This window comes from Lissotriton helveticus, chromosome 3_2 (assembly GCF_964261635.1).
Source record: "Lissotriton helveticus chromosome 3_2, aLisHel1.1, whole genome shotgun sequence".
Classification (NCBI taxonomy): domain Eukaryota; kingdom Metazoa; phylum Chordata; class Amphibia; order Caudata; family Salamandridae; genus Lissotriton; species Lissotriton helveticus.
The window spans coordinates 505,719,022-505,739,270 of record NC_136062.1 but is presented as its reverse complement, the minus strand read 5'-3'; the positions used below and the strand labels follow the sequence as shown (position 1 = coordinate 505,739,270).

The 20,249-nt window shown below is 47.4% G+C and overlaps 1 protein-coding gene across 1 annotated transcript in view; it reads left to right on the top strand.

Annotated features, from left to right (window-relative positions):
* Window positions 1–20,249, top strand: part of LOC144826386 (cytochrome P450 2K1-like) — a 429,013-nt gene that overhangs the window by 250,072 nt on the left and 158,692 nt on the right. The window contains exon 5 of the mRNA XM_078684711.1: window positions 9,264–9,440. Within this exon, the coding sequence (XP_078540837.1) occupies window positions 9,264–9,440 (177 nt within the window). The remainder of the gene's footprint in view (window positions 1–9,263; window positions 9,441–20,249) is intronic.

Here is a 20,249-nt window from a genome sequence, read left to right as displayed (position 1 = left end):
GTGGATAGCTTGCTTATTCACCAAGGCGAGAACCTCTGCGTCTATCATAGCTGGCTCCTCTGCAGGGAATTGAATGGAATTCGGTGTGTGTGGTTGCAAGGAGGTGCCATTAAATTCTATTTGGAAACCTCTGATCAACCTACACATCTGGAGTTATTCCCTCTCAAACATGTGCAAAACCTTCCAGTCTGCCCCTGACCTATACCATAGAAGAAAGGTGAACACTCACCGGTATAGGTCTGGTTTGACTGTCTTCTTGAGCCTCTGCCTCTGAAACGCTGGTCTATTGTCAGGTAAAAGTTTGTGAAGCAGGATTGTTCGGAGTAATAGCTTCGCTTGGACTCTTACCCTCTGGAGAAGGTTTATAAATTTTGCAAGGAAAGTTGGCATCCTGGGGTAAATGTCAGGGGTTAGGGCAACTTTCCCTTCTAGAGTGGGGTGGGGCACTCTGCCCAGGCAGCTACATGTTTCCTTATCTAGCGGCTTGCGTAGGTAGTTGGCTATGTATTGTGCCACCTTGCCACATGGGACCTAGTCCGCAGAGCGTGGTTGAAGAATTTGATCAGGGTCCAGCATAGCTGATCCTGCTGTGGCTGGAGGCACTTCACTGGGTGGGTGAGAGGGATGCCACCGTCTAGAGGACCTTTCTTCCTTGTATGAGGGTGACTCATCATCTTGGTGATTTGGGGAGTAATGCAGGAAGGTCCTGCAGTATGTCCAGTGGGGATTCAGGAGGGGCCAAGAGTTTAAGGCTAAGTAGGCCTGTTTTAGTCTGGAAAAAGTGTCCAGATCGACTCCCTCCTTTCTAGGTCGCTTTGCTGGCTGTGAACCCTCTCCCGGAGATACTGAAGGGGGCTTCGGCATGTCTGATGCTGCCTGGGGCCTTTTTCAGCATTCACATGCAATAAGTTGCACAAGGCACTCCCCCATGGGCCTCATGTACAACCCGGTAAATATAGGCATCCAACGCACTAAAAAATCATCATCCCAAGGCAGGTACGATAAGGGATCCTCGTAAGTATCACCTGAGTCTTCCATGTGTGGAAGTTATGGGTACCGAGCACCAGCCGGATGCTACTCCTGTGAAAGATAAAGAGGCAAGGACAAAATGACTTATCTTGTGGCTGCAAGCAGCGAAGAAAGAGGGAGCTCAACAGAAAGAAAGCACTCTGTCCGATACAAGAGGAGCCTAATTGGATGTTATGTTCGACTCCCAATATTGAGTGATAAGTTATTTCTCGAGACCACTCCCAAGAAATCATGGGACTGATAGGTTTTTGTTGTTGTTTATACTTGTTGAGATGTGTTTTAAAATGGCTGCTGTAATTAAAAGGTGATGAGAGAAAAACATAATCCTCGCTTCAAGTCCTGACATAGAATTCATTTCCTCACCCTGGTATATTTCACCAGTTAGAGGGTGGTAAAATTCCCAAGCAGGAAATACCTAAAAATGGAGAATTGCCAGAGGAATCAGGTGAAGTAGGATAGGTCCATGGGGTAATTCTTCATGTCTTAGTCCATATTCAGGATACCATAAGTAATAGGTAAGTTCTTCTGCATTGCTAAATACATTTCTGAAATATTGGTAATTTTGGGTGCGAATTTACCAGTGTGGAATTACTGCATACCTTGCAATGGATATTTCATAGTGTAACCATTTTGTCAGATATACTTCATTGGCACTTCTTTGTCCCATTTTGAAGGCCAGGACAAATATGTTGTTGTGAAAAAACATCCCTATAGGTGTTAAGGAAATATACTGGAAGAAATCCAAAGCTTTGGTGTGTATTATAAGTTTGTGATTTTTAACACTTCTTGTTTAAGATTAAAGTCTTGAACAGATGCATGAAATGCAACTTAGATAAGCATAGCAAAAAGTGAGGCTACATGCAGTCCTCAATGAAAGTAAGATAGTCTGTCATGTGAACTACATAAACCAGTGAATACAAGGGGAGGGGTTTAAGATGCAGGGCCATCAGCATACCAGTAGATAGAGATGCTTGGGCCATGTAAAAGGTCAACTAATTATTCCAGACATTGACAATGAAGAACGTGAGTACTGAAGTCAAACTCATTTGCACTCCACACACAGGAAAGGAACCACTGCAAAAGGGAAATCCATTTGATTTGAAGAAATATGGTAGCCTTGTCCAAGAAATGGTGCCTTTTCTAAGTAATCATTCAATCAAAATCAAAACGCAGTGCTGCATTCAGTCTTGCGCTAGTCTTCCTCAATGAAGCATACTTTTTGCAAGCCTTTTCCTGTTCAACGTTATCCTCACTCTTGCTTCTCCCCATGTGCACAATGTGAATAGTGCTGATGTCCACCTAACGTAATGCTTTTACCAAGCCCAAAAATGATGTCTCCTCCATGCTAACTAAATAAATAAATAATAATAATTTATTGTTCATATTAATAAAAACCTTTACAAAAAAGAGATTACTCAAGTCCAAAAATTCATAAAAAAAGAAAATGCACTACAATATCATCATTTATGCAATCAGTAGAAGGAAAGGAGCTTTGGGAAAATGTATCCTAGCCCAGTGTTTCCTTTTCAGATGGGTTATGCCTTCTTCCGAAAGAGAGTCTATTTCATCAAATGAGCTTTGGTCAATCCTTAGTCCGATGCATGTGATATACTAACATAAATTAAAAGAGCTTAAAAATTACATGTATATTAAAAAGTCACAGAATTAATAGTTACATTTATCAGGATTGTATCAGTTTTTATGACTATAGATACTGCTGGACCTTGGCATTTCCTTTCCAAAGCTCAATAGTTTTCAAGGCGATGAAGGAAAGCTTTTTTGTGGGCTTTCCTGGTGTAAAAAAGGCCAATCTCGGGACAGGGAATTGTAAACCCTTGATTGGAGCTGTTTTTATGGTTCTCCACATCTCTTCTTTTTTTCCTCTGCTGCCTCCATGAATTGTACAAACCGGTAGTATTGCGGGCCAGGTTTTGTGTAGCTCTGCAGCACGCACCAACCATGAGACCTTCAGCTAAGCGCTTCTTTGTCTTTGAGTGCTTAGAGCTTTCTTACTGTCTTGTTTACTAAAGACTTAAAGCTGTTCTGCATTCCCATAGTTGCCCAGAGTTCCTTCAGACCTAGGCGGTTTATGGATGCGGTCAGGTAATCTCTTGGGGTGCAGGATTTACTTGAGTTTATCTCTTTCCATAAGTGGAAATTCAGAGAGCACTTATCGCAGCTTCTGATCCTAAACCAACATTTCACATAAGCAGTATTTCGAGCTATTTTTTGTGTCTGTAGGTCCAGCTCCAGCCTGATTTGTGTTGGAGAGACATAATTTGGAAGGCTAAAGATTAATCTTGCTGATCTTAGCACAGTTTGTTCCAAAGTCTCTTCATCTTTTCCCCTGAGACACTTGCTCCTGTATGTAATAGCTGGAATTAACTTTGCTTGTAGAACTTGTAGTAAGGGCTAATAGCTTAGCCCAGCAGTTTTGAGTTTCAGAGATTTTAGAGCTACCACTATGGAGTTTCCTCTCCGTTTCATGGCTTCTTTTTGTAGCTTGAAAGTACATTTCTCATCAAGTATCACCCCAAGGTACTCATATTCTGGCACGACTTCCATGGTTCTAGTGTTCTTTTTTGGGTTGAACTTCATGGTCTTTGACTTATCTAGATTGATGTTTAAACCATTAGTTGCTGCATGCTAACTAGTTACTTGACCACCAGCAGAATTGATATCTAATTGATATAAGGCAAGAAACATGTTAACCTATGTACCAAGCGTATAGGCTCGCTACCATGGAGTCTTTTTGATTTTTTTCAGGGGGGCCACACTTCATTAAAATTATTTTGAGTGGACCACCTTCCGCTGTTTTTAACTTCACATTCCTACACATTATTACCACCTACACTGATCAAGGGCCCTCACACGCACTGCACCCAAAGGCATAAGGAATAAAGATCTCCACCAAGAAGGCCTCATCTCGAGTGTCGATCGGGTACTGCAGCGCCTACCCGATAAAGAGCAGACCCGATGACGAAGCAAGGCACCTAGCTGGCTAGGTGTGTGAGGGCATTTTTCCGAAAGGAGGATACTCTTCTCCTGATCATTGGTTCTACGCCACTATGTGGAGCGCCTAATCACATACAACTACCTGCTTTGCACATTAGGAAGTGCATACCCTTACTGTAGAGATCTATCAGCGGTCATGTATGCTGGACATGGATAAAAAATTGCCCTAGTTTCCCTCCCTTTGTTTAAGCAAAATGCTACTTAGAATGTCATATGTATATTTTGATATAACTATTTCTGAAATGCAGATTGTAGAAACAGTACATTTTCTCAATGGAAATAGGTATTTTTGCAGTAGTACCGCTTTTGTAGAAAGGGAAAATATTTTTCTATTTAGAGAAACCACTTCCTCTGCACCCCCCACTAATTATTTGGGATGTTCTATCTTCCTTTCTAACTAAAGGGAGATTTCCTACAGAGCATTTCTGGAGCAAGTCTCAGAAAATTTTAAATAGAAGAAGGGTCAGAATGCCCGTAAACTCAAATGTTGGTGAGCTTTCACACACTCTTAAGTTGGATTATGGTGGATTCACTAACGTCACATCCCTACATTGGGTGCCCTGCTGCATTATTCTATAATGCAGTCGTGCAGTAATGTGAAAAAGTAGTTTATTGTTTTTTGTGAATTGAGTTAAACCACAAGAAATAATCGAATCACCTTATTATGGCCAATTTAAATGTTTCAATAATTTTAACCTGCGCGCCAACCTTGGTAGCTATGGCCTGAGCAGACGGGCTTAATTTATAGAAAATGTGCACTGCATTTAAAAATAACAAAACATTTGAAAAGTCACACGTAATGCAATAACTCACTCCAAAAGGTATAGAGTAAAATTATTGAACAAAATAATTCCTGAATTTCAAAAATCCAATAAGGTGGACTGGAAATATGAATTGTTAAAGATTTAAGGGAAAATATTGCAAAAAGCACAAAACACTAAGGGTAGTCAATGGTTGTTGTAGACCAGGACTGAGGCACTATTTCAGGCTGACTGCTATGATGCATGGGTCGGATAAAGCAGCTAGGTATGACCACATCTGAGGTTTGTCTTTTTTTTGGGAAATCAAAATCCTGCAGCAGGGCGAGGCAGCAGACTTTCTACGAGGGAATCTTCATGAGGGAGGTAGGAATTATATGAGTGTGAGAAATTGAAACTCCAGAGCTAGAAAATGACTCTTCAGTCAGATATTTTTGGTGCTTTTGCCCGGTCAGGATTTTTGCCTTCAGAGATTGGGCCAGATTGATAGTTCGAACCGTAGTGGAGGTTCTGTGGTGGCTGAGAACCAGTGGTCTGACTGCAATATCACAAGTACGGTGGTCGTACCGTTTTGGGATCACCCCAACCGCCATGTGATCCCAAAACGGTTGGGGTGATCCCAAAACGGTACTACCACCGTACTTGTGATATTGCGGTCAGACCACTGCTCTGACTGTGGCGTGGTGGTCTGGGGCAGCAGCAATATGCTTGGCTGTGGCACCTCCAAGTATATTCTTAGTTCCCAATGCCACCCTTTTTCAGGGCAGTGAGCTCATCATAAAAAGACTAGCTGTGGGGAAACACAGGGGGTCCTACAGGGCCTCCTGTTGCCCCTGTACACTGGGATGCATGCAGTGGGCACATGGTGTGCCCCCCTGTATGCATGCATGTCTAGTTTTTGCATGGCATGGACTTAAATCTGGAAATCTGGTGCGACCACCTCAACAACTCACCAATGTGTATTTTTGAATGTATGTGTTCAGACTTTTTATTTAAGTGTGAGGGGATGTGGTGTCCAGTGTTTGTATTAATGAGGTCTCTAGTAGTCCTCAGTGGACTCCTTACAAATATTACCTAATCTGTTGGGTGTAACTGGGGGTGCCTAATAAAGTTGGTGACTCAGGGGTCGATTCTGATTCGGGAAATGAATCCGTACGACGATCCGTATTCGTAGCCGTTTCCATACGAATCCTAGTAATCTGCCTGAATCGCGTAGTACGCTCCGTTGGCTCGAAATACATACGAATCGTCGCGAACCGTACGAAAGTCAAGGGTGAGTCCGTATGACATAGACCCGCACAGTAAACTGTATGAATCGTAAACATGCCGTACGACCCGCCAAGTACGATCCAGTCCGGGAAATGGGGACGCGATTAGTACGGATACGTCGGGTATGAGCAATTCGTACGGAGATCTACACAATTGCATAAGCACCTTACCACTAAATTCAAGGGGAGTATGCAGGGGATATACGCACCGTACACGTATGATCTTGGGGGGTACGGACTGTAACTCTACGCACCGTACATCTATATTCATGGGGGTATGCACGGGGACATACGCACCGTACCCCTGTAATCCAGGAGTGTACGCACCATACCCCGATGCACCGTACCCCTGCAATGATGGGGTGTATGCACCGTAGTCGGGGGAGTCCGTTCCGTACACATTTCGCGCCAAAATCTGGTTTTCTGGACGTTTTAAACCCCCGTAGCAAAAGCGTCGTATGGAGTGCTGTCGACACGAATCGTACTTGCTGGGTCGGAAAAAGCTGCTTCGAACCGTACGGACGCCGCGTACTGCGTGTTCCGAATACGATTCTTACGGATCATTGAGTCGTACGTTCTTTGGTACGAATCATACGGAGAACTGCATTGGTTACACATCGTACTACATCGTACATACGGTTAAGGTTCTCCGTACGATTCGTATGGGAAAAAGGCTCTATACAATGATTTGGACGGGATTTTACAGAATCGGAATCGGCCCCTCAGTGTGTTTAGTTAACATTTGTAAGCGAAGGAATATAGACGTGCAAACCAGAGATCCGTGTGTGCCGTGGTCTGTTACAGGCTCCCAGGCTGGAAAGGATGCAGGTGTTTAGGATTGGTTCTCAGTCCCAGGTGGGGGCTGGCCCTGCTTTTTGTGTCCATCTCTTCATTGTTTAGAATGATGAGTTGCTCATAAATACATTTATGTTCCTTTGTAAAGTAAGCAACTGACTGAACACTCAAGTTATCAAGCTATACGTGATGTGTCTCCACAACCCAACTAGCGTGAGAGAGTGAAGTGCTACAAAGAAGTACTTCCACATTGTCAGAACCCCAAAACGGAATGGTCATGTGATTTCCACTCTCCAGTGGAAATCCCGCAAGAAAAACAATGTTAATTTTCCTTTGCGCAATGAATTGAGAGTACTGGTTCACGATATGAACCTCAAGATGGCCGCCACTAATGATTGTGGTTTGGCGGTCTAGTTGTTTACAGTTTTGCAGATGCTTCAAGTGATGTGAGGCGCGCGAACGGCAACTGCCACGCACTTCACCTGAGAATTCGCCGAGGTCAGTCAAGTGTTCCAGAGTTCCCTAGAAGTAATTTTCGAGTGCCATTTTGACGTGCAGTAATGTTTAGCGCATTTGAAGTTCGTAGAGAGATAAGTTCATGAGCGCTAGAGTTCCTACGCTTCGAGTTGAACTTACCTGATATCAGAATCCTTCCAACAGTCATCACGAGGCCTCCACCGGCAGCAGTCCACTCTAAGAGAAAAGCAGCACCACAGCAACAGTCGAAGAGGAAAGAAGATCAGGATAATCACAGAGTTTTGGCAATAAATATGTGAACACTGAATTGCTGATGGTTACAGATATTTGAATAAGAAATGAAGAGACGCTTTCCTGTGTTAACCCCTTTCATGCTGCTGCGATTCTGCTCCTGTGCTGAAGATTTCAGCGGGGTGCGGTCATGACGGCCCCCACCCGTCATCAGCACACGAGCACTGTAGTGCATGACGGCTGGGGGCCGTCATCAGCATGCAAGGGGTTAAGAGAATTGGATAACTTCTGAGAGAAGAAAAGAACAAACAATTACTTAATATAGTTACAGGATGTAGAATAGGTTTATTACTTTTATAGAGCAGATTAGCATTTAGTCTCTTGATAACTAGGATAGAAGTTAGTTTACAAATAGGCAAATAGGCACAAATAAATTTAGTGTAGGAAGTAGAACTGTGAAGAATTTACTAACTGAATATGGAAGATGTACAGCCGTCGAACATATAGAAAGAGTTTTCTGCAGAAAGGATAGAAAACCCACAGAAAGACGTAAAAGAAGAGAAGCACATCTCTGAACAAAATAGGTAAAGAATCCCACAGAGCAGAAATAAATAGAATAGAGTAGTGTAGGAACTTGAAGAGTAATCTATCTATTATCGTTACTTAGGTTTCTCTGAATTCAAAGTCTGCAGGATGGACTAGACAAGAGAAGCAGAGGAAGAGTTCCAGATAATCACAGAGTTTTGGTAATAAATATTTGAACACTGAATTGTTCCAGAGCAGTCTCGTCTACCAATTTTCTTATTTTATCCACTCCCCCTTCCCCCTGGAGGGTTTCAGAGATTCAAGTTCTAAGACAGGCTCTAGGGAATCTTTCAGAGGAAGTCGGGAACTATCGTCTGAGCTCCTGAGCAAGTTCCCAGCCAGGAGAATAAAGAATAATCAACTTCTGCTCCACCGCAATTTCCCAGTGGTAAGAATTCACTTAGTCTCTGACACACATTTACTTTGAGTGGAACACTGGTATGGATCAGGGCAACTGTGTTTAATGAACCTAATTGTCAAAGTTAATGCCCAGTAACCTATGCCTGCCCTGGGACCTCAAAGAATATCATCAAATAGATAATTCCCATGGAGCCTAGTTTGCATTTTTTCACCTATTCGAGTGATCTCCATGTACCCGATTGTGAACTGGCTCTGGCACAGGGATTTCGGATTTAAAGTCACATTTCAATCTTCCTACATGTAGGGAAATATTCGTGTATATTGTACGGAATTATTTGTGGAGATGGCAAGGCACAAAGAGAGACAGATAGTGTTCCACAGTCTCCTTAAGAATATGACAATAATGTGCAGGGTCTGAGGCCCCCATGAAACACTGGCACTTCTTGTGCGCACGTTTGATAGGAACAGGTCCTATCTTACACAGCTGCATGCCTAACCTGTGTTAGGCTTCACTTCTTCTGGACTGAAACATGCAGCTACCCTCTTGAGTTTGAAAAATGAGATTCACAAATGAAAGAAAAAACTTTGGGAATTCATTGAACTCTAATTGGGATCTTTAATATAATACGCATAACTTTGTTTTTAAAGTTTTGTATATTCACGTCACTCTAATCATGGTATCAGCATTGCTTGCCTGTTCATAAATTTGAATAATTCTCTCCCATTTTGAAAAACTCTATTGCAGCTTTTTAACATCTACCCGACTATGGTTAGATTCCTACCTGGAGGTCACAAAGTGTACATGAAGAATATAAGGGAAATAGAAACTTCTATCAGAACCACATTTGTCCAGTACCTGAAAGATTTGAACCGGAATGACCAAAGAAGTCTCATTGATGCCTTTCTTGTAAGACAGCAGGAGGTAACATAATTAACTCTTTATGATTGGCAGTAAATTATAATTGTTTTAGAGATAGGTATGTCAGTGGTGCAGGCTGTGAGAGAGAGAGGGACAAAGAAAGAGAGAAAGAGAAAGAAAGAGAGAGAGAGAAATGTCACAACCTTCTTGTGAGCTGTGAATCTGCTCACATATTCCAAAGAAGTATCAAAATAAACTGCTTTCACTAGGGGTGGCCTACCCTCGCCTCGTGTAGCTTTTTTTGAGCAGCACAGGATGATAATCCCAGAGAAATTGCATAAGCAATGTGTATTTGAAATCAGCGTAAACCCGTATAGTCAAACCTTAAATGTCACACCATGTTTAATTTTAACAAAGCAATCAAAATAATAAATAGTTTAGAAAAGTAAAGGGAAAAAGATGAGATGTAAATGAGAGAAATGACAACCAACTTTATTTGCATGAAGGTAGTCATGGAATTTGTGCCCAAAAATGTCAGAATCTTTTTCCATGCCGTTGGCTGTCGACTGCTAGATTTAGAGGCCTCTGGGTTGCTGACTCCACCTGGCAAAGTTGCTTCTGACTGCGCCTCTAATCAGCTACTAAGAGCCTGACCCACATAAAAACCCTACAGAACAATAAATAAAACATCACTCATGTATCCAGCAGTGGTATGAAATGTCATCTAAGCAGTTGTCGCAGGGCTCCCTGCAGTACCTGCTGCTGAGACTCCACATTTGACAATCAAACATCCAATAGAATATTAAAAAACAATGTATCTCGTATACATTCAAAAAGCATAGATATGCCATGTAGTCAACTCACACAAGGCTACCAGCAGTACAAAACGTACATTGTTTACATTGGTCGCGCACTGTTTCAACTTCCAGCAGAACACACTTGTTAACAAGCATTCGCATAGCCAATAGATCTCGCCTTCGGGACCTTATAATCGATTATTAAGAAAATGTACTTACCTGTACTTAAAGGTGTTGCTTCGAAAGGCTCCTGCATCTTGCTGTTTTTATCTGGAGCCAGGAATCACAGCAGAGCAGAGCAGAGTAGAGCAGAAGAGGGAGGCCAGCAGTGGACAGGATATTGGGCCAATTGTCCTGAACACTTTTCTGGCTTTTCTGAAGAGAGCAGCTCTCCAGAGGAAGGCCAGTGTGTGCTGGCAAATCTGCCCCATTCTTCTTCGCATGCAGCCCAATCTAGCCCTCTGCTATGCAGACAGTAACCAATAAAGTATTAGTAAAAAGAGAGCTGCCATGTTGTAGTCTCAGCACCGCACAAATTCAGTGAAAAAAAAGAGTGCGGAAAACAAACAAACAAAACATTGGAGTGTAAGGGGACATGTAAAATGGGTGGTTGCCACAAAGTAAAAGACACACCCAAAGACAGGCCAAAGAGCAACGTCTTACGAATGAATAGAAAGGAATTGAGAAAGGCACAACGAGGAAAACATTTAAACTCATCTAGGCACCTCAACCAGACACACCATCCCTCGCAGAGCAGCTCATGCTCGCTGCTAGGCTCGACCTCAAAATAGCACATGGATCCAACTCAACCCAGATAGCCGTTATGCATCTCCCAACAGTACAGTCCATGGAAAGTCACTACATGCAAACATCCATCATATCCTACACACTGGTAAACCGGGTATGCTTACCACTCAACAGGTGTGTCACCCAAAAAAGCCAGACACATACATATTTATGAGAGTATTGGACAACATTTCTCACACATCGAGCACTGCACAGCTGTATCATATTTGGCAATAATGGCACTTCCATCAACACTTGCTAACAAGCAATGACACACTGACATAATACAGAAAATATATTTTGCATATACTAAACATAGCATTGACATACCATACTGGTAATTTCACAGAATCTCAAACCTAATGATAGAGTACATATTAATTTAAAAATGTTATGCATATCCACTCAGCATAGATGGGCTGTTTACTGGGCTATCATGTTGCTGTGAAACACCATCACCGCCTCATCAGTACCACCAAAAGAGCCTCATTCAAAGACCGCCTAGACAACAACGCACACAACAGCAAAGAGCTCTTCAACATCGTGTAGGAACTCTCCAGTCCCAGCTCCAACACCAAGGACATCCCGCCATCGCAAGCCCTGTGCGACACCCTCGATGCCTTCTTCCACCACAAACTCACCAACATCCACAACTGCTTCAACCCCCAGATAAACCCAACAAACCCCACTATGACGAACACACCCAAACCCACCGACCACGACCTTCCAACCACATGGACCAACGTGAGCACCGAAGACATAATCAAGACCATGAGCATCATCCACTCATGCTCCCCTTCGGACCCTCTCCCCCACCACATCGCCAACAAAGCCAACAGCCTCATCGCACCCTACCTGAGTAAACTCATCAACCTCTCCTTCGAAACCGCCACTCTGCCTGAGAGCTGGAAGGACGCCAAGATCAACGCCCTACTAAAGAAGCCCAAGGCGGACCCGAGCGACCTCAAGAACTTCCGGGCCATCTCCCTGCTCCCGTTCCCAGCAAAAGTCATCGAACAGATCATCAACACCCAGCTCAACCGCTACCTAGAAGACAACAGCATCATAGAACCCTCCCAGTCTGGCTTCCACAGCAACCACAGCACAGAGACTGCCCTCATCGCTGTCACAGACGACATCAGAATCCTCTTCGACAATGGCGAGACAGCAGCCCTCATCCTCTTGGACCTCTCCGCCGCCTTCGACACTGTCTGCCACCACACACTTTGCACACGCCTCTTCGACGCAGGGATCCGAGACAAAGCCCTGGATTGGACCACATCCTTCCTCAGCAACAGAACCCAGAGAGTCCTCCTCCCCCCGTTCCAATCCGATACTACCAAAACCATCTGCGGTGTCCGGCAGGGATCCTCCCTCAGCCCGTCAATGTCTACATGGCTCCCCTCGCTCGCATCGCCAGACTACACGACCTCAACATAATCTCCTACGCCGACGACACCCAGCTGATCCTCTCCCTCACCAAGGACCCCCTCATCGCCAAATCCAACCTGCACCAGGGTATGAAGGCCGTTGCCGACTGGATCGAGGCAAGCAGGCTCTAGCTGAACACGGACAAGTCGGAGATCCTCATCCTCGGGCCCAACCCCTCGGAGTGGGACGACTCTTGGTGGCCTCCATCCCTGGGAACCCCCCAGCACTGACCAACTACACACGCAACCTAGGGGTCATCCTCGACTCTACGCTTAGCATGACCAACCAAGTCAACGCAGTCTCCTCCTCATGCTTCCACACCCTCCGCATGCTCCGCAAGATCTACAGATGGATCCCGACAAACACACGGAAAACAGTCACCCACACCCTCATCAGCAGCCGACTCGACTACGGAAACGCCCTCCACGCCGGAGCCCCGTCCAAACTCATCAGCAGACTCCAAAGAATCCAGAACGCCTCAGCACGCCTGGTCCTAGACGTCGCACGCAGAGACCACATCACCCCTCACCTGAGAGACCTACACTGGCTCCACGTCGACAAAAGAATCACATTCAAACTCATGATCCACGGACACAAGGCACTCCACAAGACCGGCCCAGCCTACCTCAATGACAGACTCTCCTTCTACGTACCCAACAGGAAACTCCGCTCCTCCGACCTGTCCCTGGCCACCGTCCCGTGCATTCACAGAACCACATCCGGAGGCAGATCCTTCTCCCACCACGCCGCCAAGACCTGGAACGCCCTCCCCCTCCTCCTACGACAGGGCACAGACCTCCTGGCATTTAGAAGACTGCTCAAGACCTGGATCTTCGACCACTAGCTGCAGCTCCCCCCCCTCCCCACCCAGCGCCTTGAGACCCTAGCGGGTAAGTAGCGCGCTTTACAATTGATTGATTGATTGATTGATTGATTGATAGGATCCTGTGAGACATCACCCAGTTGCAACAAAACTGTACCACACCCTCCCTCTCAAATTGTTTTCGGTAGGATTGTAACCAGCAAGAGTTTAATGACCATGGAATAGAACAGTTGTTGTGTAATAGAAACGCGTTCAACACATTTGGTATAAGTCGTTGCACTCTTTAAATGCCACTAAGATTCGCAGAATATATAGCCATTTCAACTGACCATGGCAATGCAGAATGGGAATGTGAAAGGGGTAGCAGCAGACAGAGCACAAAGGCACATGGACTCGTGTGAAGTACTGGAAAAAAAGATCAATCAATCAATAAATCAAGCAATCAATCATTTGTAAAGCGCACTACATACCCGCAAGGGTTTCAAGGCTCTGGGAGGGGGGGGGCGCTACTGATCAAACAGCCAGGTCTTGAGTATCCTCCTGAAGTTCAGCAGGTCTTGGGTCTGTCATAGGCTCAGAGGGAGGGTGTTCCATGTCTTGGCGGCGAGGCGGGAGAAAGATCTCCCACTGGTGGTTGTTCTTCGGATGCGCAGGACGGTGGCGAGTGAGAGGTCGGCGGAGCATAGCTGGTGGTTGGGGATGTAGAAGGAGAGCCGTCTTTCGAGGTAGGCTGGGCCGGTCTTGTGGAGTGCCTTGTGTGTGTGGGTGAGGAGTTTGAAGGATATCCTCTTGTTGATGGGGAGCCAGTGCAGGTTTTTCAGGTGGGGGGTGATGTGGCCGGGCATGGTACATCGAGGATCAGTCGTGCCGAGGCGTTTTGGATGCGTTGTAATCATTTAATGAGCTTGGTCAGAGCTCCCTCGTAGAGGTGTTTCCGTAGTTGAGTCTGCTGCTGACGAGGGCCTGGGTGACTGTCTTTCTTGTATCTGTTGGAATCCATCTGTAGATCTTGCGGAGAAATGAAATGAAATGTCAATTTATAAAGCGCAATTGCTGCCCTGGGGCGTCCAAGCGCTAACGGCTAGCTAAAAAATTGCTTAAAAGGCAGAAAAAAGAAAATTAGAGAGAGGCATTGAAAAGAAAAGTCTTCAACTGTTTCCGAAAGGTGGAAAGGTTTGTGTAGGATCTAAGTTGGAACGGGAGCGAATTCCACAGCTTGGCAGCGTTGTAAGTGAACATCCTGCCGCCAGCTCTTACCTTTTTTATTCTGGGGACAATAGCTTTACATGCCTGGCTAGAACGAAGGGTTCTGCTAAGTTGATACTGTATTGCTAGGTCCCGAGTAATGGCCGGTCCCGTGTCCCAGAAAGCTTGATGGAATATGCACATCGCCTTGAAGGCGATTCTTTGTCGCACTGGAAGCCAGTGCAGACCGGGCTTTGCCGACGTCCTGCGCAGCAGCTGGAGCACGGGGCGGGCCGCACAATGTTGCACAATCTGAAGCTTGCGCAGTGTATATTCCGGAACGCCAAGATAGAGGACGTTATTAGAATCCAAGCGGGACTGAATCAAACCTTGAATGGCTACCTGCTTTGCCTCTACCGGCAGAAGGGGAAGAACTTTCTTCAGCATCCTTAGGAGGCCAAAGCAAGTGGCCGCAAGTTTTGTGGCCTGAGTGTTAAATGAAAGGGTCTTGGCCAGCCAAACCCCTAGGCTTTTTATATTGCCCCTGGGTGTTGGGGGGGTACCAAGACATGAAGGCCACAAGGGGTTGACAGCAGTGGGGTTAGTGGGACCCAGGAGCATCAGCTCCGTTTTGTCCCCATTCAGCTTAAGAAGAGAGGAAGTCATCCATTCCTTTACCTCCTCTAAGCATTTTGACAGACCACCTGAGGATGCAAGGCCCGGCTCCTGCGCTAAGGAGACCACTAGCTGAGTGTCGTCCGCATAGGAGATGATCTTAATGCCAAATGGACGAACAACCTCAGCCAGTGGTCTCATGAATGAAGAATGCGGATGGTGTTGAAGCAGGAGGAGGAGATGGCGTTGACTTGCTTGGTCATTGAAAGTGTTGAGTACAGGATGATTTCCAGGTTGCGTGCGTGTTCGGTGGGTGTCGGGGCTGCCCCCAGTGCCGTTGGCCACCAGGAGTCGTCCCAGGCTGAAGGGTTGGAGCCGAGGATGAGGACCTCTGTCTTGTCCGAGTTCAGCTTCAGACGGCTGATCTTCATCCAGTCGGCGACGGCCTTCATTCCTTCGTGGAGGTTGACTTTGGCTGTGATGGGGTCCTCCGGAGAGGAAGGAGGTGGTCCAATCCAGAGGCTTGTCTCGGATCCATGCGGCGTGGAGGCGTGCACGTAGTGTGCGGTGGCAGACGGTGTTGAAGGCGGCAGAGAGGTCTAAGAGGATGAGTGCGGCAGTCTTGCCGTTGTCCAGGAGGGTCCCGATGTCGTCGGTGGCGGTGATGAGGGCAGTCTTGGTGCTGTTGTTGCTGCGGAACCCTGACTGGGAAGGGTCCAGGATTCTGTTTTCTTCGAGGTATCAGTTTAGCTGTCTGTTGACAGTTTTCTCGATGTCCTTGGCCAGGAAGAGGAGCAGAGAGATGGGCCGGAAGTAAATGTAAATGTAAATGTGTTTGCATTTATATAGCGCCTTCTACCCTGAGGTCTCATAGCGCTGTATTCATACCGCTGTGGAACCCTTCCTGGCTTTCCTGTGAAATGTCCACTCCTGGGCACCCCCAAGGTGAAGCTGGGGCTGTTGTGGAGATTAAGCAAGCTATTGCCCAGAGTCACAGAGTGGGACCCATGATTAGACTAGGCACTAAGGGGAGAATTATCAGGTCCGGGTAAATTGTGTCCAAGAGCCGCCGAGGCGGGAATTGAACCCTGGTCCCAGGCCAGACCTCTGCATTAGGGTCTGCCGCTCTAACCATTGAGCCACGCTTCTCCAAGTTCTCATGGTCTCTTGGGTCTGCCTTAGGTTTTTTGAGTAGGGCGTTGGTCTCGGCGTGTTTCCAGATCTCTGGGAAGGTCTCGATATTGAGGGAGAGATTGATGACGTTGCGCAGGTGCGGTGTGACGGTGCTACTTGCTCTATTGAAGACGTGGTGTGGAATTGGTCCGAAGGAGAGCCGGAGTGGATTGAGCGCTTGGTTTTTATGGTGTCATCAATGCCCAGGTTAGCAGGGGGTAGTGGTCGATGGTGTACAGAGGGTTTGTTGTGTTGCTGTCTGCTGGGGCTGTCTGGGTGTTGAACCTGTTGTGGATGTCTGCTATCTTGCGGTGGAAGAAGGTGGCGAGGGAGTCGCACAGGGCTTGCGATGGTGGGATGTCGTTGGTGTTGGAGCTGGGGTTGGAGAGTTCCTTCACGATGTTGAAGAGCTCCTTGCTATTGTGTGCTTTGTTGTCGAGGCGGTCTTTGAAGGAGGTTTTCTTGGTTGCCCTGATCAGGTGGTGGTGGTTGCGGATGGCGCCCTTCTGTGCTGCGTGGCTGTCCAGAGTTTGTTCACTGACCAATTTCTTCTCTAGTTTCCGGAAGGCTTGCTTGAAGGCTAGGAGTTCTGGGTTGAACCAGCTAGCCCTCTTGCTGGTGTCTCTGTGGGGGGTTTCTTCAGCGGGGGGAGGGTCTTGGCGCAGTCCTCAATCCAGCGTCTGAGGCTGTGGGCAGCTGCAGAAGGATACAAGCCATCCATGAAAAGTATGATGAAGAAACTGTGCTCACAAAGTTGTCTGACTCAAAGGCCACTCTAAGTATATGCAATGTATTCAACTGTTCTTTCAACAAAAGACAGCCAAAGGCTGTTAGCAGGCAAAGCCAAAGAGAAAGGGGAAAGGTGGCCATACCTCTAAGAAGTATCATTTATACTAGGAAAACAAAATGATACTTACATCATTAACATTTTAACAAAACAGGAGAGGGATAAGGATATAGGCAAATCTCATGCACACCTATTCTTTACTCCCACGACTGAACTTAAAGGGGGCTGTCTATTGTCATCCAATGAATTGCATATGATAGGCACTGGACTCAATTGTGAAAATAGAGAACGTCTTTGCAAGGTGCCATCCGCAGCAGGAACATCACTTAAATGAAATGGCAAAATGAGCATTTCTAAACCTTGAGCAAGATCAACACTGGCTCTCTGGAAAATAAAGTATCATTTCTGGAAGTAACATGCTACTCCTGCTTCTTAACAACTCTTATATTCCAATTTCCTGGTCACATACTCTAGCAAATAAGAACTCCTTTTTAAAACAGACTGCACAAGGGAATCACTTAACACTGGTTCGAAACATCTTAAACAATCAATTCAATGCTATCGTGAAAGTGGGAAAAATGCAGACATGCAATTTTTTTCAGGTAAAAACCTATGCTGGAATAGGTACCTAATCCGTAGTATGCCCTTTCTTTTAAACATTAAACCTGATATACACAGTTTGAGTTTGATGTATTTCCAAGAAAATATCACAACCTTTGCAATAAAAATGTGAGTAACAGGTATTAGATTTTTAGTTCAAGCTAATTTAAATTATTTTCACTTATTGCAACCGTTCTTTGCACCTTTTTAGTCAATCAATCAATCAGTGACACTTATAAAGCGCGCTACATACCCGTAGGGTCTCAAGGCGCTGGGGGGGGGGGGGGTGCCGCTACTGCTCGAACAGCCAGGTCTTCAGCTTCTTCCTGAAGGAGAGGTGGTCTTGGGTCAGGCGCAGGTCGGACGGGAGGGAGTTCCAGGTCTTGGCGGCCAGGTAGGAGAAGGACCTTCCTCCTGTAGTCGCTCTTCGGATGCGGGGGACGGCGGCGAGGGCGTGGTTGGCTGAACGGAGGTGGCGTTTGGGAGCGTAGAAGTTGACTCGGCTGTTGAGGTAGCTCGGGCCTTGGTCGTGTAGGGCTTTGTGTGCGTGGGTGAGGAGGCGGAAGGTGATTCTCTTGTTGACGGGGAGCCAGTGAAGGTCTCTCAGATGTCCGGAGATGTGGCTGGATCGTGGGATGTCAAGGATGAGTCTGGCTGAGGCGTTTTGGATCCGCTGGAGTCTCTTCTGGAGCTTGGCGGTGGTCCCGGCGTAGAGGGCGTTGCCGTAATCCAGTCGGCTGGTGACGAGGGCCTGGGTGACGGTCTTCCTGGTCTCTGAGGGGATCCACCAGAAGATCTTCCGTAGCATGCGTAGGATGTTGAAGCACGCCGAGGAGACGCTGTTGACTTGCCTGGTCATGGAGAGGGAGGAGTCCAGGATGAAGCCCAGGTTTCGTGCATGGTCTGTTGGTTTGGGTGCGGTGCCTAGGGCGGGAGGCCACCAGGAGTCGTCCCAGGCGGAGGGTGAGGAGCCCAGGATGAGGACCTCCGTCTTGTCCGAGTTCAGTTTCAGGCGGCTGGTCGTCATCCACTCGGCTACCTCTTTCATCCCTTCGTGCAGGTTGGCTCTGGCGGCGGCGGGGTCGTTGGTCAGGGAGAGGATCAGCTGGGTGTCGTCGGCGTAGGAGATTATGTTGAGGTGGTGTTTGCGTACGATGGCCGCGAGGGGGCTCATGTAGACGTTGAAGAGGGTGGGGCTCAGGGATGATCCTTGGGGGACGCCGCAGATGACTTCGGAGGCTCTTACTTGTACGGTGGTAGGCGGACTCGCTGTGTTCTTCCGTCGAGGAAGGAGATGATCCATTCCAGCGCCTTGTCCTGGATTCCGATGTTGCTGAGGCGCCGTACTAGGGTGCGGTGGCAGACCGTGTCGAATGCCGCGGAGAGGTCTAGGAGGATGAGGGCCGCTGTTTCTCCATTGTCCATCAGGGCTCGGATGTCATCGGTGGCGGCGATGAGGGCTGTCTCGGTGCTGTGTTTGGCTCGGAAGCCGGACTGTGAGGGGTCGAGGGATCCGTTCGTCTCGAGGAAGGCGGCCATCTGCCTGTTGACGGTCTTCTCGATGACTTTGGCTGGAAACGGGAGAAGCGAGATGGGGCGGTAATTCTTGAGGTCGGTGGGGTCCGCTGTTGGTTTCTTGAGTAGAGCGCTGAGTTCGGCGTGTTTCCAGCTTTCAGGGAAGATGGCGGTGTCGAAGGAGGTGTTGATGATGTCTCGCAGGTGGGGTGCGATGACAGCGTCGGCCTTGTTGAAGACGTGGTGAGGGCAGGGGTCGGTCGGTGATCCGGAGTGGATGGAGTTCATCGTGCGGATGGTGTCTTCGGTGTTGATCGGGGTCCAGGCGTGGAGGGTGGTGGTGGGGGGGGGTGGCTGGTCGGTCGTGGTGTGCGTTGGTTGGTTGTTGAAACTGCTGTGTATGTCCGTGATCTTGTTGTGGAAGTAAGAGGCGAGGGAGTTGCAGAGGTCTTGCGATGGGGTGATGTCGTTGTTTCCTGCGCTGGGGTTGGAAAGCTCTTTCACGATGTTGAAGAGTTCCTTGCAGTTGTGTGCGTTGTTGTCCAACCGGTCCTTGAATGCTGTTTTCTTGGCGGCGCGGATCAGCTGGTGGTGTTTCCGGGTGGCAAGTTTGTAGGAGGTCCTGTTGTCCGGTGTTGGTTCCCTTTTCCAGACTTTCTCGAGGGCTCGGCAGTTCTTCTTGGAGCTCTTGAGTTCGTCGGTGAACCATGGGGCCTTCTTGCTGCCGGGTCTGCTAGGCGGGGTCCTCAGCGGGGCGAGTTCGTCCGCGCAGTTGCTGATCCACTTCGTGAGGTTGTCGGCGGCCTGGCTGGGGTTCGCTGAGCTGGCAGGAGGGTGTTGGCTCAGGGAGGTGGCGAGCTGGTCTGCTGTGATCTTGTTCCAGCTTCTGCGGGCGGTCTGTTGCTGGTGTTGGTGTGTCGTCGTTCTCTTGAAGCTGAAGTGGACGCAGCTGTGGTCCGTCCATTGAAGCTCTGTGGCGTGGCTGAAGTCGATGTCTGTGCTGGATGAGAAGACGGCGTCGAGTGTGTGTCCGGCGAGGTGGGTGGGGGTGGACACCAGTTGCTTGAGTCCCAGGTTGGCGAGGTTGTCGAGCAGGGTGCTGGTGTTGCGGTCGTTGTTGTTCTCCAGGTGGAAGTTGAGGTCTCCCAGGAGGATGTAGT